Source organism: Myxocyprinus asiaticus, chromosome 36 (genome assembly GCF_019703515.2).
Source record: "Myxocyprinus asiaticus isolate MX2 ecotype Aquarium Trade chromosome 36, UBuf_Myxa_2, whole genome shotgun sequence".
Classification (NCBI taxonomy): Eukaryota; Metazoa; Chordata; class Actinopteri; order Cypriniformes; family Catostomidae; genus Myxocyprinus; species Myxocyprinus asiaticus.
The window spans coordinates 22449882-22465374 of NC_059379.1; the positions used below are offsets into that span (position 1 = coordinate 22449882).

At 37.1% G+C, this 15493-nt stretch overlaps 1 protein-coding gene and 1 pseudogene across 1 annotated transcript; one reads left to right on the forward strand and one right to left on the reverse strand.

The window, feature by feature from the left end:
- The first annotated feature begins 252 nt into the window (after positions 1-252).
- On the forward strand, positions 253-7184 carry LOC127427311 (uncharacterized). The gene is made up of 8 exons (XM_051674840.1): positions 253-527; positions 1102-1156; positions 1606-1692; positions 2918-3018; positions 3425-3520; positions 3700-3924; positions 4286-5451; positions 5505-7184. Exons 2-8 carry the CDS (start codon positions 1133-1135, stop codon positions 5762-5764), a joined length of 1959 nt encoding a protein of 652 aa, XP_051530800.1. The 5' UTR covers positions 253-527; positions 1102-1132; the 3' UTR covers positions 5765-7184.
- A 724-nt stretch (positions 7185-7908) lies between these two features.
- On the reverse strand, positions 7909-12052 carry LOC127426824 (arylsulfatase G-like; annotated as a pseudogene).
- Positions 12053-15493: the final 3441 nt, after the last annotated feature.

Below are 15493 nucleotides of genomic sequence, written 5' to 3' on the forward strand. Positions count from 1 at the left end.
GTCTGAATAAGTAAGACAACTTTATAAGACTAAGTATTTTTGTATTATTATTATTTTAGTGTAAATCTTAGTGTTATTAGTGAATACATTTTCTTTCAGGGGGTTGGATAGTTATATTAGGTGTGTGTGTGTGTGTGTGTGTGTGTGTGTGTGAAGGCCTAGTCAGTGCGTTGCCTACCCAGTCAGCCTGTTTGAGCTTCAGGCAGTGACGTCAGACGCTATGAGACTCTCCAGTACATTAGATGGCAGTATTTCATCTAATCTCGTTTACAAAACGGAAGCTGGTCACTGTTTTTGCTTGCTTACATTCAATCATGTTTTGACGTAATTTTTTTTTTTTTTATATCTCTGAACTGTCTTACTCCTTGAATGGATATGTGCCATCCAGTCTCCTTTTGGCAACCGGATCGGATGAAGGCATTGATATTACTTTACTGCTATTACTTTCTGTTTTGACGTCCGGATCTGTGTGCTCATTGATTTGCGTTGACACTTATACAACCTGGAAATAAAAAGAGATTAGTAAAGTAAGTGTCAAACCAAACAATATACATTTTCTCTTTGTTAGTGTAAGAAGTGCTGTGACCGCTAAAAAGACAATGGATTCCTATTCAAATCCACGTAGAAAGTTGTAGAAAGCCAGAGTTGTTTTTTATGTAGGGTTGTTAATACTGTGTTCAGTGTAAGTCTGTTTTTGTGGCTATGACTTCTTTTTTTTACCCTGTTATCACGGGTGATTCTTGATCACTCTGTTGATCAATAATTATGATTAATGGCCTTTTAGAGGAAGAGGAGGGGCAGATGAGTCATGATGACAGGGGTAATAGAGCAAGTCAGTTGTTGGGCTCCTTTTTTCAGCTTAATACACAAATCAACAATTTGAGATGTTTTGGAAAGTAGACAGGAGCAACAGTTCTGAGGAATCTGTTGGTTTCTCCTTGTATGGATTTGTGAAATTATTTGCCTTGCTCAAGTTATGGACAACAAAAAACAGAAAAGAAAGAATCATGTGAGTTAGATTGCCTTGATAGCAGATGTTTGTTGGTGGTGGATGGATTTCTCTGGTTGATGATTCATATTGTTGTCTCTGTTTTTCCACAGATGTCCATCGTGCCATGTTCCCTCTGGCAAGATGATCAAAAGTCAAGAACAAGATGTAAGATTTCCCTCTCTCTCTACTTCTTTTTCTCTGTCTCTCCCATTTGTTTGTGTGATAATGACAGACTTGGACATTGTGCTAAAGTGACTCACACGGCAATGCAGACCTCTGGACAGACATAAAGTCCTTGTTTGTTTTAAACATGTAAACCCTATTGTGACCATAATAGTGTGTGTTCTGTAATGAGCATAGGCTGATGATCATGTTTAGGACTTATCTTCACTTATCAAAGACTGCAAAAAAACATTGTGAGGCCAAGGCATTCAGTTGTCAATGTTTAGTCGGATTTAGTCGTATTTTAGTTTAGTCTGATTTTTAGTATGAAGCAAAAAATTCAGTCAAATAGTTTATTCTGCTGGATAACAATTGATTTTCTTTTTAAGGGTATAATGTAATGTTTGATAGCTTGCTTCATTTTTCAAATATTGGTCTTGTTTTTGTCAAAGGAATTAATTGCTGTGAGGGTTCAGGATCCTCGCATTCAAAACAAAGGTTCGTGGAACTCATATGTGGACTTCAAAATTTTCCTTCATGTGAGTATTTTTGCTTCATCAAAAATGTGTACGTGACTCCAAATTCACAAATTACAAAAGTTCCAATACTTAATAAACAAATCTTATTAGAAGGCTGATTTTAGAAAGTGATTAGACCATGGTGATTTTTTTTATAAGAATAAAAAAATAAAAAACATTGTTTTTGTTTTGCATATGGATAAATGCATTTTACATCTCACTGGGAACCTTTGTTTTTTTTATTATTATTTATTTTATTTTATTTATATTATCCCCTTTTCTCCCAATTTGGAATGCCCAATTCCAACAAGTCTCAGTTGCCTCCGCTTCTGAGACCGTCACTCCGCATGTATCACGTGGCTCGTTGTGCATGACACCGAGACGACTCCGCATGTGGAGGCTCATGTTACTCTCCGCGATCCACACACAAATTACCACGCGCCCCACTGAGAATGAGAACCACTAATCATGACCACGAGGAGGTTACCCCATGTGGCTCTACCCTCCCTAGCAACCAGGCCAATTTGGTAGCTTAGGAGACCTGGCTGGAGTCACTCAGCACACCCTGTGACTCCAGGGGTGGTAGTCAGTATCAATACTCGCTGAGCTACCCAGGCCCCCGGGAACCATTGTTAATGTATTAGTATTGATTGGATCACATAATGAAGTGCTCCTAGTTTCATTATTATGGTTGACTGAAACACTGAATTGCTTGGAGGGTTTTTTTATGCCATTTGAGTGGTTTATTAATGAATGTAATGGAAATCTTAGTTGACCCTTTCCCTTTTTTTTTTTTTTTTTTTTTTTAATTGAATATTAATAAATATGTGTGTATAGTAACATTTTTTATTGTTTGTCTGATATGGGATTTCAATTACCGATATCAATATCTAGGGTAGCTGATAGGTTGTATATGTTTAAAAATAAAATTTATTCACAGCAAATGAGATGTACACAAAATTTCTGGAATTAAATTTCGACAAGAATTACACAAGATTAAATTTACTTAGAGAATTTGAACAGAATTGTTTATTGCCCAATGACATGGCTGTTGGTAGAGTTTGGAACAACTCAAACAAGTGGGATGGGTGTTGGGGGGGGTACCACTTCTGTTAATCAGTCATGTGGACATGGTTAATGTTGATGGCATTAATCTCAGAATGGGCAAATATCAACAGTTGTTTTTGTCTGGCATTGCATTGTGTTGCCTGTGGTCTGAATTTGTTTTCTTTGTCTCTGTCACCAGACAAACAGCAAAGCGTTCACTGCGAAAACATCCTGTGTGAGGAGGCAATACAGTGAGTTTGTGTGGTTAAAGAAAAAACTGCAAAAGAATGCTGGTCTTGTGTAAGTTCACTTGCATAAAAAATTCCAAATTACTGTGTAGCTGCATATCTGTGTAGATGCATGTCTAAAATCTTTTACATAATGTTTTGTCTAAAATACTCATGATCAATGGTAAATTGAAATTCACAAAAACATACTGTGGGTGGTTGAAATTTTTTATTTTCACGAAGAAATCTTCTAATAAAAATAAATACTTATTAGGAAATTATGCCAAATATGTCCATTTGAAATGGAAATAATTCTGTTTAAAGTTGCTGTAAGTGATGTTAGCTGTTTCGCTAAATTACAGCAAAAGTCCCTCAAAACCTTCTGTTTGGTGAAACTCATAATGCTTGCAGCACCTTTAATTACAATTAATTAATCATTTTTTCTAGTTAGCCATAATGCATTGCTATATTTCCCACAGGCCTGTTCCTGATCTACCCAAAAAGTCATTATTCTCATTTATTAACGATGACTTCATTGAAAGAAGGAGAAAGGGTCTACAGAGCTTCTTGGACAAGTATGTTTTAGATTTGTATTCATAATTTCCCAGTGCTTGCCAGTGTTTTCTTTTCAGAAAAATAAAATCTGAATACTTTAAATGACAGATATTTCAGTGTGCAAATATATAGTTTATCTATATGATTATACATACTTTTCCTTCAGATGAAACCTAGCATTAATTGTCTTCATCTACAGGGTGCTGCACATGACAGTATGTCTGTCTGATAGCCAACTCCATCTTTTCCTGCAAACTCAGCTTCCTGTAAAGCACATTGAGGACTGTGTGCAGGGTCACACCCCCTACACTGTGACAGAGGCCATTCTTACCTATGCTTCCTCCAACTGTGGTTGGGTGCAAGAGGAGGGGAGCGGAGCCCAAGAATTATGGCCAGCCCCTGCTCCATATGAATCCGTAGAGAGGTAGAAAATGATTACCAGTCTGGTCTTTATGAATACGTTTAGGCAGTAATTTTAACATACAATTTGCTAAATCTAATATTTTACTGTCTTGATTTATGAGACTAATTGGCCTATAATTCCCACAATGTTGAGAGTCCTTCCCTTTCTTATGAATAAATGTTATTAGTGAATCTCTAAAAGAAATAGTGTGAGACTTATATTTTTATATATGGTTATAGGTTTCTAATAATATAAGTGTAATAATTGTAGTATATGTTTTGTAAAATGTAGTTGTGTAAATTTTGCAATTACATAAAGGACATGATGATTAAACATTACGATTGCTTATTCTAATGCCATCCTTTTATGCTTTTCTTCACAGCCCTGCTCCTCCCCTCCCTACTTTACAGTGTGCAGGAGCTACATCAAGTGGATTAGTAACTCCAAATGAACTTTATGATGTTTCAGACCTAGAAACAGAGTCAAGACTGAGTGAGGTAGAACAGACTGCACCTGTACTGAAGGATGGTAAAGGTCATGAACAAATAGTTCAAGAGAAAGAGAGTTCCATTAATCTAGAGTTTGAAGTCCACCCAACCACTCTTCTTAATTCTGTAGAGACTGATCTAGAGGTTGAAAACAGTGGATCAAAAGAAACACAATGGCTTGATAAGAAAAGCAAAGATCTACAAGGGAATGGATGTGAATATACTGTCCCACAGAGCACAGGGCTGCTTGAAGACAAATCTTGGCAAGGAGATACACATAGCCAAGGGGAAGGTCTAGATAAAGTGCTTGACCAAGAAACGTCTGTTGAGATTACTTCAGTAGATAGGGTCATTGAGAAGAGAACGCCTGGTGCTATCAATGATGGGAAGAGGGACAGTCAAGACGCTGCCTGTAAGCAGGAATGCACTGTAAGACAAACCCTTGATAAGGATCTTCTTGAAGAAGATCTAAGTGTAAGAGTCCATTATAATGAAGTAACTCTGGATCTCAGTGTTGCCAAAGACACTGCTGAGCAGAGTGACCACAGAGGGCAGGAGCTTGTAGAAACTGTAGCTAAAACTAGGGAAGTTCATGAACTGAATGATGTAGACAGCGTCATGAAGGAGAACACACCATATAATAACGACCAAGAACAAGGTAAAGCAGAGATAACAGTGGATGAAGCAGTCAACGAGAATGGAGTCTGTGATGAAGACTTCAACATAGATGCTTCAGTCAAGGAAGAGGCCACTTTGAGACAAACCCTTGACAAGGATCTTCATGGAAAAGGTTCAGTGGTCCATTATAATGTAGTAACTCTGGATCTCAGTGCTAATCACAGTGACCAGATGCTTGTTGAAAACACAACTAAAATTGAGAAAGATGTTCCACTGTTGGATTGCCATGTAGCCAGCATCTTTGAGGAGATCTTGCCACATACCAAAGACCAAGAACAAGGCAAAGCAGAGATAACAGAGGATGATGCAGTCCAGGAGAACAGCGTCAGTGATGAAGACTCCAGCATAGATGATGCTGTCCAGGAAGAGGCCATGAATGAGACCAGCTGTAAGCATACAGAGATCAATTAAATAAGCCTTCCCTGCTCAAAATGCAACAAAGACATGTTGGTGAGGTGAACAAGCTCAATGCAAAATGTGTCCAAACCGAAAGTGGCATTTTGAAACTTGGGGGAATTGAGAAAGCAGCAATCACGCAAAATGCCCCAATGACAGGGAATGTGCAGAATGACAGCACTGAGGAATCCTATGAAGACAGCAATCTTGTTTTACAAGCCATAGAGACTGATTTAATACAATGCCAGGAGAAAGATAGTCATTTAGTTCTCTATACCCACCAACCAGATGCTAACTGATTCCCTTTAGTAGGGCTTTTGAACTGAATTTACTATAGCCTGTAGTCAACACAAACCGTGGACTCATAGTATACTATGCCATAGTCTTCAGCTGTGATCTCAAAATAGTTGGCGCATGCAGCTGTAAAAGGATGAATGCATCTCTTTTTCCCTGCACTGTTACAGACTGTTTACAGAAGATACACTTGATTAGACGGCTGTAGTTTTCTCCTACAGACAATGTGAAAGGTAATGCACTGACTAATGTGACATTCAGGATGGTGAACAAATTGCAAATGCAACATATAGTTAAAAACACATGATAGGGTGCGAGAAAGGGAACTGTGCAAAGAGCAATGTGCATCATTGTGTTAACTTGATCCTAATATTCACCATTCTTATCCCTAAATATTGTTTGTTTCATGTGACTTTTACAACTTTACTGTCAAACAAGAATCACTCCAAGAAAGGTGCAGACATATCTATTTTAGCATTTTTAAATGACAATTTTGGCTGACTTGACACTTTCTTATGCACTTTCCTCTAATGGTAAAATGTTGCTCACAAATGTTCACTTTACTGGAACTATGGGTGATTAAAATCATATTGCAGTGTGTTATTTTACGTGTTTCTCAATTGATGTCAGCAAGTTCCTGGTATTCTTTGGAATTCAGTTGCCTTGTTTGATTTGTGGACAAAACACTAATTTCCATACTGAAATGTTATGAGCTAAGATAAGCATATTCCTTTTATACAAAGGAAATTAAAGTACACTTTGTTTGCAAGGGTAATAGATTTTAACATGCTAACTTAATGTTGCACTAGGTCTGAGAGTCGGTAGCTCCTTGATTGTCTATTTTATATTCTGATGTGAAATTGTCTTACAGTGGCTGCTTATAATACTCATGAGAATGGAAAAAATGACTCAAAAGGGACTTGCTGGTGTAACAATCCAAATTTACATGAAAATTACATGCTTTATGTCCTTTGAATACTTTGGTGTATATAAGTTCTTAATTCTAAAATGAGTCTTTACAGCACATACAGTTTATTTATTTTTTATATATAAATTATTAACGCACAATCACAATATTTTGATTTGAAAGCATTCTACATGATACATTTTCTATTTATGTTTTAAGGTGTTTTTAACTTACTGCATTCAAATTCAAACATTTCAATATTTGAAGGGTTGTTTTTTTATACTTTTGTTATGAAGAGGACATCTCAGTTAGGTTTATTCATAATGTGTTTTTTAGGTTCACACATTAATTATAAAGGGCCACACCTGTCTACCTTGACTTCATTCTACATGAGTTCCAGAGCTGGTATTTATCACTGTATGTATGGATTCACCAATGTGCTTTCAAACAAGAAACAAACAAATAAAGAGAGGCTGAAAAGTGAGAAAGCTTGGTTTTGATCAAGCATGAATTGTGTACAGTGATGTGTGTCATGTTTTATTTGAAAAACAGATTGACATTCATTTGACAGAAATCCTGTAAATGTAATTAATGATTGTGTTTATTGTTAAAATTGCACTTTATTTCACAGTATGTGTACTTTCAGTATACTTACAGTGTATTTACCCAAGAAAGTACTGAGTAATATTAGGGAACTACATGTACTTAATATGGGTTAAGGTTAGGTTTAGGGTTAGTTCCTAGTAATTACTGAAGTACAGAATAGTGCTACCGTCAATTCTATTAATCTGTTAATGAGTTAATGTTATTTCTCTAAAGTAATCAGCTGTACAAATACAATACCCTTGATTTCTATTATCCAAATAAAATGAAGTTAGTCTGTAGTGTCAGTTATAGAAACAGAATTACCACTAGATGGAGACGTAACAAAACTATGAAATAGTAACAGATGTAAACAAATTAGATACACTAAACAATAGGATAAAATGATTATGATCTATTTTCATCTGTATCTCATAGTCATATTCTTTAAGAAATTGTCTTTCTCAGCAGTACAAATACATATTGCAACATCTTGCACGTTAATGCAACTTCTTAGTAAACTAGTGCAGTTTTCTGGGACATTCAATATTTGAACTATGGTCTTACCAGTGTATGAAAATACACAGTGCTTTTCAAAATGTTGATGTGATCTAACACATTTGACAAACAACTCTGAGTTCAAGGCTGAGCCCACTGACCTCATTTCAGACTATGACATTGACAGGCGGGGTTATGTGGCCAACAGCAGGGGATTGCAGCTGGAATCACGGTGTAGTCGGCCATCGATACATTATCTGTGGCAGTGTCACATAGAAGGGCCTCCCTCTCTCTCTCCACTTCCTTTAGAACAAACCTCTACTCCTCACTCTCAGGGTTCAGAGGTGTTTCCTCTGCCTCCTCCCGTGAAAGGTCAAATATCAGAGGGGGGTCATGATACTGCTGTTTTCCACGTCCTCCACCACACGCCACTGATCCACCTGACAGAGCACATCAGAACTATGAGTGCATTCACTAGAACAAACCAGTAATTAAAGGTGCACTCAGTAATTATATGTTGTGCAGTAATATTAAAGTAAATGTAATAACGTGTGATGTGATTTCTCAGCCTGACGGTTTGAAGGTCGCCAAACTGTCCTGCAGCACCACTATTGGATGCATAAGACTCTGTTGATTGGAAAAAGTCCTTTGATTAACAAATTCCAGACCTGCAAATTATTAAAAAAACTACACTTTTTTTTTGTTGTGCTCAGTACAGTGGTGTGTTTTCCAAAAAGACTGTACCTTATGTCCTGTGTCAGAGTTGTTGCGCAGAATGTCTGTTATATCAATGCCGTCATAACGTTGATCTGATGGTGGTTTTACACCAGCCAAGGAGAGGATGGTTGGAAAGATATTCAGACCACTAAGGAGTAAAAGGAAGTGGTCATATGGTGAAAACAATAACAATGTCACAAAACGTTTCTGATCCTCCAGTACCTCAGCAGGGTGCTGTTGGTGCTGTTGGGTTTGATCTTCTTAGGCCATGTGACCACTGTGGGAACTCTATGACCTGACCTCCTTCCCATGTGGGTCTCTTAGCTGAGCCACCACCTGCTCAAAAGAATGACAACAGACTTTAATATGCTAAATCAATCAGTGGGTTTGTTTTCTGAAACAACTGAAGAGGCATAAGGTATAAGTAGGCCTGCACAGAACCGGCAGCCACAGAATTCGTCAGAAAGCTTTGCAGATTTCCGATGAATTCGATCATTCACAAACTTCTACATATTTCCCGTCACCTTGGATGTTCATTCTTTAGATTGATTATTCTTTCATAAGTTTGTGGTGGCTATTACAGTTGTATTCTTGTAGCTGATAAAGTATGGCTCTTGCAATACCAAGGCCATGGATTTGATTCCCAGGTAACACTCATACTGAGAAAATCTTGAATGCACTGGAAGTCATTTTGGATAAAAGTGTCTGCCAAATGCATCGGTAAATGACTGTCCTTGGTTAATTCTGACATTTCTACATGACATGATATTTTTGAATTCTGTAATATTGTGTACATACAGAGTCATATGTATAATATATAATCAGGCAGTGTAAACTGCATTTTTGTATGTCAGGTTAAATGTATGAAAGTTTATAGAAACAGAAAAAGCACAGTAAATAGAGAGGATCACTGGTAAAACTTTCATATAGCAGCATCTGCTTTACATCTGCTTGTCTGCCATTTTCCAACAAAAGGTCCAACATTTCCTGCAAATTGGCATTTCTGTTCCCATGGCCCATTGTCTCCTGTCAAGTATGGAAATGCATAACAATTTGCATTTCTAAGTAAGCAGAAGAAATTAACATTTGCATATACAGTATGGGACTAAAAACATGCAGTATGATCCAGGTTAACATCAAATCAGTAACTAACAATTTTAGATTTTAGCGTTCTGAAGCTTTCACGTGACTGAGTGTTGAATTAGCCACGCCCCCTCATTCCAAAACCCCGCCCTCCAAAAGAAAATTTTGAGACAAAAACCAAGCAAAAGAGCAACATTGTTTGTTCTTGTGGCTGTCAAATTCAACAGTGGCACAGTGGCAACCTTAACTGACAAACATTATGAATCATACCCTCAATGATCCGCTTCAAATGAGAACGAGCAAAATGACTGAGAGGTGAAAAGCATCAATGTCCGCAGACACATTTGTGTTTGCTGTTAACAAAGTTTACAGCTGTCACAGAGACCGGTGAGATATCTCAGGACACTTATTTCATTCATATCTTTAAGTGAGTAGGACATTTTTTTGCATAATTTTCCATAAACAAAATCACTTACAGCACCTTTAATATTTGATTGATCTCTAAAGAAAGTTACTATTAGTATTCACCAGCAGCCATGGAAAACTCTTGCTAGCCTCTTTAAATGCATTGAGGAAAATAATGCACATCTAATACGTTTAAAATCACTCACCTGTGAACCATACCAATGTGTTTTCTAACTGCTCATAGCTCCTGCATGATTGTGCCCACCAGAGAATCCTTGTCACTGAGGCTGGCTGTGTAGGGATCCTGCGTTGTAACATTTAAGAAGATGTTATGGAACACTCACTTTATATTAGGTGGCCTTAACTACTATGTACTTAACCATTTGATACAATGTACTTATTATGTGCATGCATGTTGTTGAATTGTAATTACATTTAAAGTACCTGCATTTAATTGCATTTGTAGTTACACTGTTAACTTTACCCCTAACCCTAACCCAACCCTTACCCCAAAACCTAACTCTAACCCCTTATCCTAACCCTAACCCTACCCTTACTCCTAAACCTACCCATACCTCAACCACAGTAGCAGCAAATGTGGATATTTTTCAGAACAACCTGTAGACACACAGTAAATACATAGTCCTGTACACCAATCAGCAACAACATTAAAACCACCTGCCTAATATTGTGTAGGTCCCCCTCGTGCTGCCAAACTAGCGCCAACCCGCATCTCAAAATACCATTCTGAGATGTTATTCTTCTCTGAATTCCCTGGTCTCTTTTACAGTTTACATACTCATATTACTAAATATTACATTTATACATAATTATTTATAAATTATCATTCATGGAAGTGGTAAACATACCTGGCAAACTGCTGCTGTGGCATACCATTCTTTAAGGCTCCATGTGTCCAACGGTTGTTCAACTCATTTTCAAAAAGAGGTAATGCCACTTTGGTGTAGCATCCTTCATGCTTCCTTGCAAGGAAAAAATGAACACATTCAGTAAAGGTTGAGACGTCCATATAACGTTATGTGGAATCTGATGTGTGTTTTGACCTAATGATGACCTAGCCAAAAACACACTTAGTAGTATATTGACTGCATACACAGGGAGGGCAGCTGGAAAGGTCCAGGCCTGGTTTGTCAGTACAGCCCACGTCATTACTATAAGGAATCCCAAAGTAATAATCAAAACCTGTAGTGTACACACACAAAGGTAAGCATATCTTGATAAAATAATATAAAGGACATGAATATCAGCCATTAATGTGAGAATTATTTTTTAAATATATGTGTATAGTGTCAAACAATAATTATTTTAATCAGGAAAAAAAATAATTTGAATTCTATTTCAAGAACATCTACTTGTAAACACCATAGTTCAATAATAACAATCTTTCATGTTTAAAATTATTTAAAATATATTTTTCATATTTAAATATCATGCATAATTAAAACAGATTAGAATGGGCACAGAAGAAGCATTACAAGGTAAGCATTTAAAGTTAATACACCAATTTTCCAGGGTTGCCGAATTTGACGCTTTTGTTCAGTCCACTAACCTCTATGAACTGGATTGTAGGTACCATTGTGTCCAAGGTGTTATTTTCCTGTTGTAAAAATCAAGACAAGCATTATAAATAACTGGCACTGAAATATTGCAACACACAATGCATTCGGCTTGAGAGGCTTATTAGTTTCTATGGTGACAATGTGGCATGCATTAATCAGGAGCTAATCTCAGCACAGATTTGAGTTCATTGCACTTCGAATGATAATCGGTTATCTGCATGTTCTAAGAATTTTGCTGTGCTCACCAATCAAAGCTGTATAATAGCCTGCAACATGCAGGAGCTGAGTAAATGTTGTCTCATTCAGCGGCAGTCCTCCGAATGACCCCTCTGAAAAATTGTGAGTGACCCCGTTGTGTAGCCCGTGTCTGCCAGTCAGGAGGGCAGCTCGTGAGGGTGAGCATGTGGAGACAGGAGCTTTAATGAGTCCAGCAAGGGTTTTGGTGTGGAGTTGTCAGGCCTTTTCACCCACAGGTCACCCCATCCAATATCATCTGCTGAAATTTGGTCAGTCCTTCTCATCCGTTTTTCCTACCTTCCTGATAAAACATTTGATGTGATGAATGTGCCATTTTTTTTATGACAAATCTAAAAAAGAAGTATGAAAGTCATTCAAATTACAGAGATACTAAGACTTAGTTTAGTGATCAGAAGTGATCCAAAACAGTTATGAAACACAGTGTGACCAACAAGTGACCTTAATACATTAAATCAAGGTTTCCCAACAGGAGGTTCGCAGACCCCTAGGGGTTTGTGAGATTGTGATAGATGCCAATGCAGAATTAAATTGATTAAAATTATATAACTTTAAAAAAAAGAACACAATGATTTAAACAAAAAAAAAAAAAAAAAAGAAAGAAATAGCATTAGGCCTACTTAAAATTACAAGAAATACTTCAAGTAAATAATAAAATTATATATACATATATATATATATAAAGGTTGGAAACCCCAGAATTAAATAATTACAGTATGTACTGTACTGCCATTAGATGATGATACTGTGCTTCATTTATGATATTGTGATTTGTGAGATTGTGATTGATGCAGAATTAAATTGAACAAAAATTTATAATTATTTTTAATACATAAATGTATCAAATTAAAAAAATCAAAACAGAACATAATGATTAAATAAGTTAGCATTAGGCCTACTTAAATTAAAAGGGATCCTCAAAGTAAACAAACAAAAAAAAAAAAAAAGGTTGGAAACCCCAGAGTTAAATAATTACTGCACGTACAATGGTCTAACTAACTACACACTAAAATCATGTAGGACTATGAGGAGCCAAAATCAAGCTGAGGTTGCTTTTCATGGCATAAGGCCCCCTAGACATCTCGAGAGTCTGTTCACTGTCTTGTTTAAGCAGATCTTGCTGCCTCTTATATAATAAACTTCACCTGATGCACCATTCCTTTTAAAACAGTCAGTACAGTCACTTCTGCAGCCTGCTACCATTTTACACTATGGTGGGGCACTCTGCTTAGTTCCTTTGACATTTCAGCTGAAGGGAAAGGGGGTTGTTGGTGTGGCCTTTCATTCAACATTGACTGTAACCAATCCACAACTAACTGCTAACAGCTGTTACCTCCCACTAAAGAGGCACTCAGTATTTGTGACAGAGGAACCAGCAGCACATGGACTCTTAGGAGTAAACACACCAAAGCAGGGCAGTAGAGTTGCAACATTCATCTCAGACTGACAGGAACAGGTAAGCACTCCATGTTTTGATCATATAATGTTACAAACTACATACTAAAAGAATCTTAAACTATTGACCAGTCAGACAGTGCAGCAAACTGCATGCGTGCACACACAAACAGTAGAATACAGGGACACACATAGATATACATGTGTGTCTTCTTGACCACAGAAATGACCACGTGGCAAACTCACAGGAGCTGAGAAAATTTAGCATGTTCTCACTTTATTGGTACAGAAAATCTAATAAAATCAGATGGTGAAGGATTGTTGGAAGAAATCTGATGATTTACCTGATTTTGGGTGTGATTTAAAAAGTGATTTAAATAGACTCTTTGATTTTTTTAAAATAAAATAATAAATTATTCATTCAAAAGGTAAAATATAGCTATACAGGTGTGGTGGCAAGACTGCCCTCAAAATAGAATGAAGACCACTATTATGAAGGGAAAATCCGGTCAGAATTATCCAAATAAACTTAATCGTGTTTGATGAATATTTGAATACTTCATATCACATATTAACTGTTGTTAATGTATGGATGTTGTGGGTGTTATGAAAGTTGATAATGTGATGAATTACAGCAGTAATAATATAGCTGCAAGCAGCGATGATGGGCCCAAGCACAACTAATCCATTTCCACCCGGTGGCTTTCGGAAAACATTGAAATTTTGAAGCAACTTGGGTAAATATAAGAGGACTATTTTAAAGTCTGTTGTAAGAGCCACACTTCCTGCTGCCAGATGGTGGCGCTATGACTGTGACCCAAAATAGTCAAATCCATGTGATTAGCCCCCAAGTCTAAACATACATCTTAATTTTGATCTAAATCACACATTGCACACAGAAGATATGACACACTTATTGTTTCCCATTTTTCACCATTAATTTAATGCCTCGCCATGGAAACACCATTCAATGTATCAAAATCTGTTTGCAATTTAGCATCAGTGTCTTGGCATAATGTTGTCTAAATGTGGTGACAGTCTCATGAATCACCTAGGAGGATTATTTAAAAGTTCAGAGACTGCAATATTTAAAGAAAATCCAAAATGGCCGACTTCCTGTTGGGAGGAGCTTATGACTATAATTATGAAAGTTGTTCGTCTTGGTGAGAACTATATATGTGAAAATGGGGGTGCTACAGAGGCCGTCTTACACGCCCATTTTAAAGGGGCCGCTACAGAGCCCCCCTTCACTCCTCCCCTCCTTCAACTTTTGCCCAGTCCTAATGGCTGACAACTCTGATGTGTGTGCAAAATTTCTTTAAATTTTAAGCATGCCAAGTGCCTCAAAAATACCCAAATATAGGAAGAAAGGAATAATAACAATTAATGCATTGCCATGGCAACAGTATTTAAGATATCAAACATTCCTTTAAAATTTTACATCAGCAGTGTCTTGACATTATTTTAAAGAATTTTGAAGCAATTCATGTAAACACAAGAGGGCTATTTCAAAGTCTGTTAAAAGTGCCATACTTACTGATGCCAGCTGGAGGTGCTATGACCTTGACCCATAATAGCCACATCAATGTGATAAGCACCCATTACCAAACATACAGCTGAATTTTCATCAAAATCACACTGCACACAGAAGATATAAGGCACTTCCTGTTTTCCATTTTTTACCATAAATGTATTGCTTTGCCATGGCGACACTTTTCAAAATATCAAAAATCTACAATGTCTTGGCATGATGTTGCACAAATTTGGTGCCAGTCATATGAATCCCCTAGGAGGAGTATTTAAAAGTTCAGAGCCTGCGATTTTCAGAAAATCCAAAATGGCCGACATCCTGTTGGGTGAATTTTATGACTGTCAGTGCGAAAGTTGTACGAGAACTTTATATGTACCCATTTTGGTGACTGTAGGGGAAAATAGGGATGCTACAGTAGCACCCCCTTGAAAATGGGCATTTAAGGGGGGGCTTAAATGCCCATTTTCAAGGGGGTGCTACTTCACACTTTCAGTGCTTGGGCCCTAATTATGAAGGAACTTTTAGAGTCTGAATAAGGGAATATAACTGCTGTCCTTAAACTTCTGCCCTATCGAGGCAGAAAATAGCAAAAATAAGCAGAACTCCACATTCAAACTGTATTGAATTTAGAAACCATTATTGTTGTTAGACAGAGGTTAATTGCTCTCCACCCAGTGCTTAATGAAGATGTTGATGAAAGTATTTCTTCAATAATTTTTCAACTGTATGAACATCAGTTGTAGTTAACACTCATGTTTTTGCTGCCGCTAGTGATGGGGAG

Bases quoted from the DNA above. Each gene is read 5' to 3' on its own strand.
- LOC127427311 (XM_051674840.1), top strand. From the start codon at position 1,133: ATGATCAAAAGTCAAGAACAAGAT. The intron at 3,521-3,699 runs GTATGTTTTAGA...CTTCATCTACAG, and splicing joins CTACAGAGCTTCTTGGACAA to GGTGCTGCACATGACAGTAT. The intron at 3,925-4,285 runs GTAGAAAATGAT...TTTTCTTCACAG, and splicing joins CCATATGAATCCGTAGAGAG to CCCTGCTCCTCCCCTCCCTA.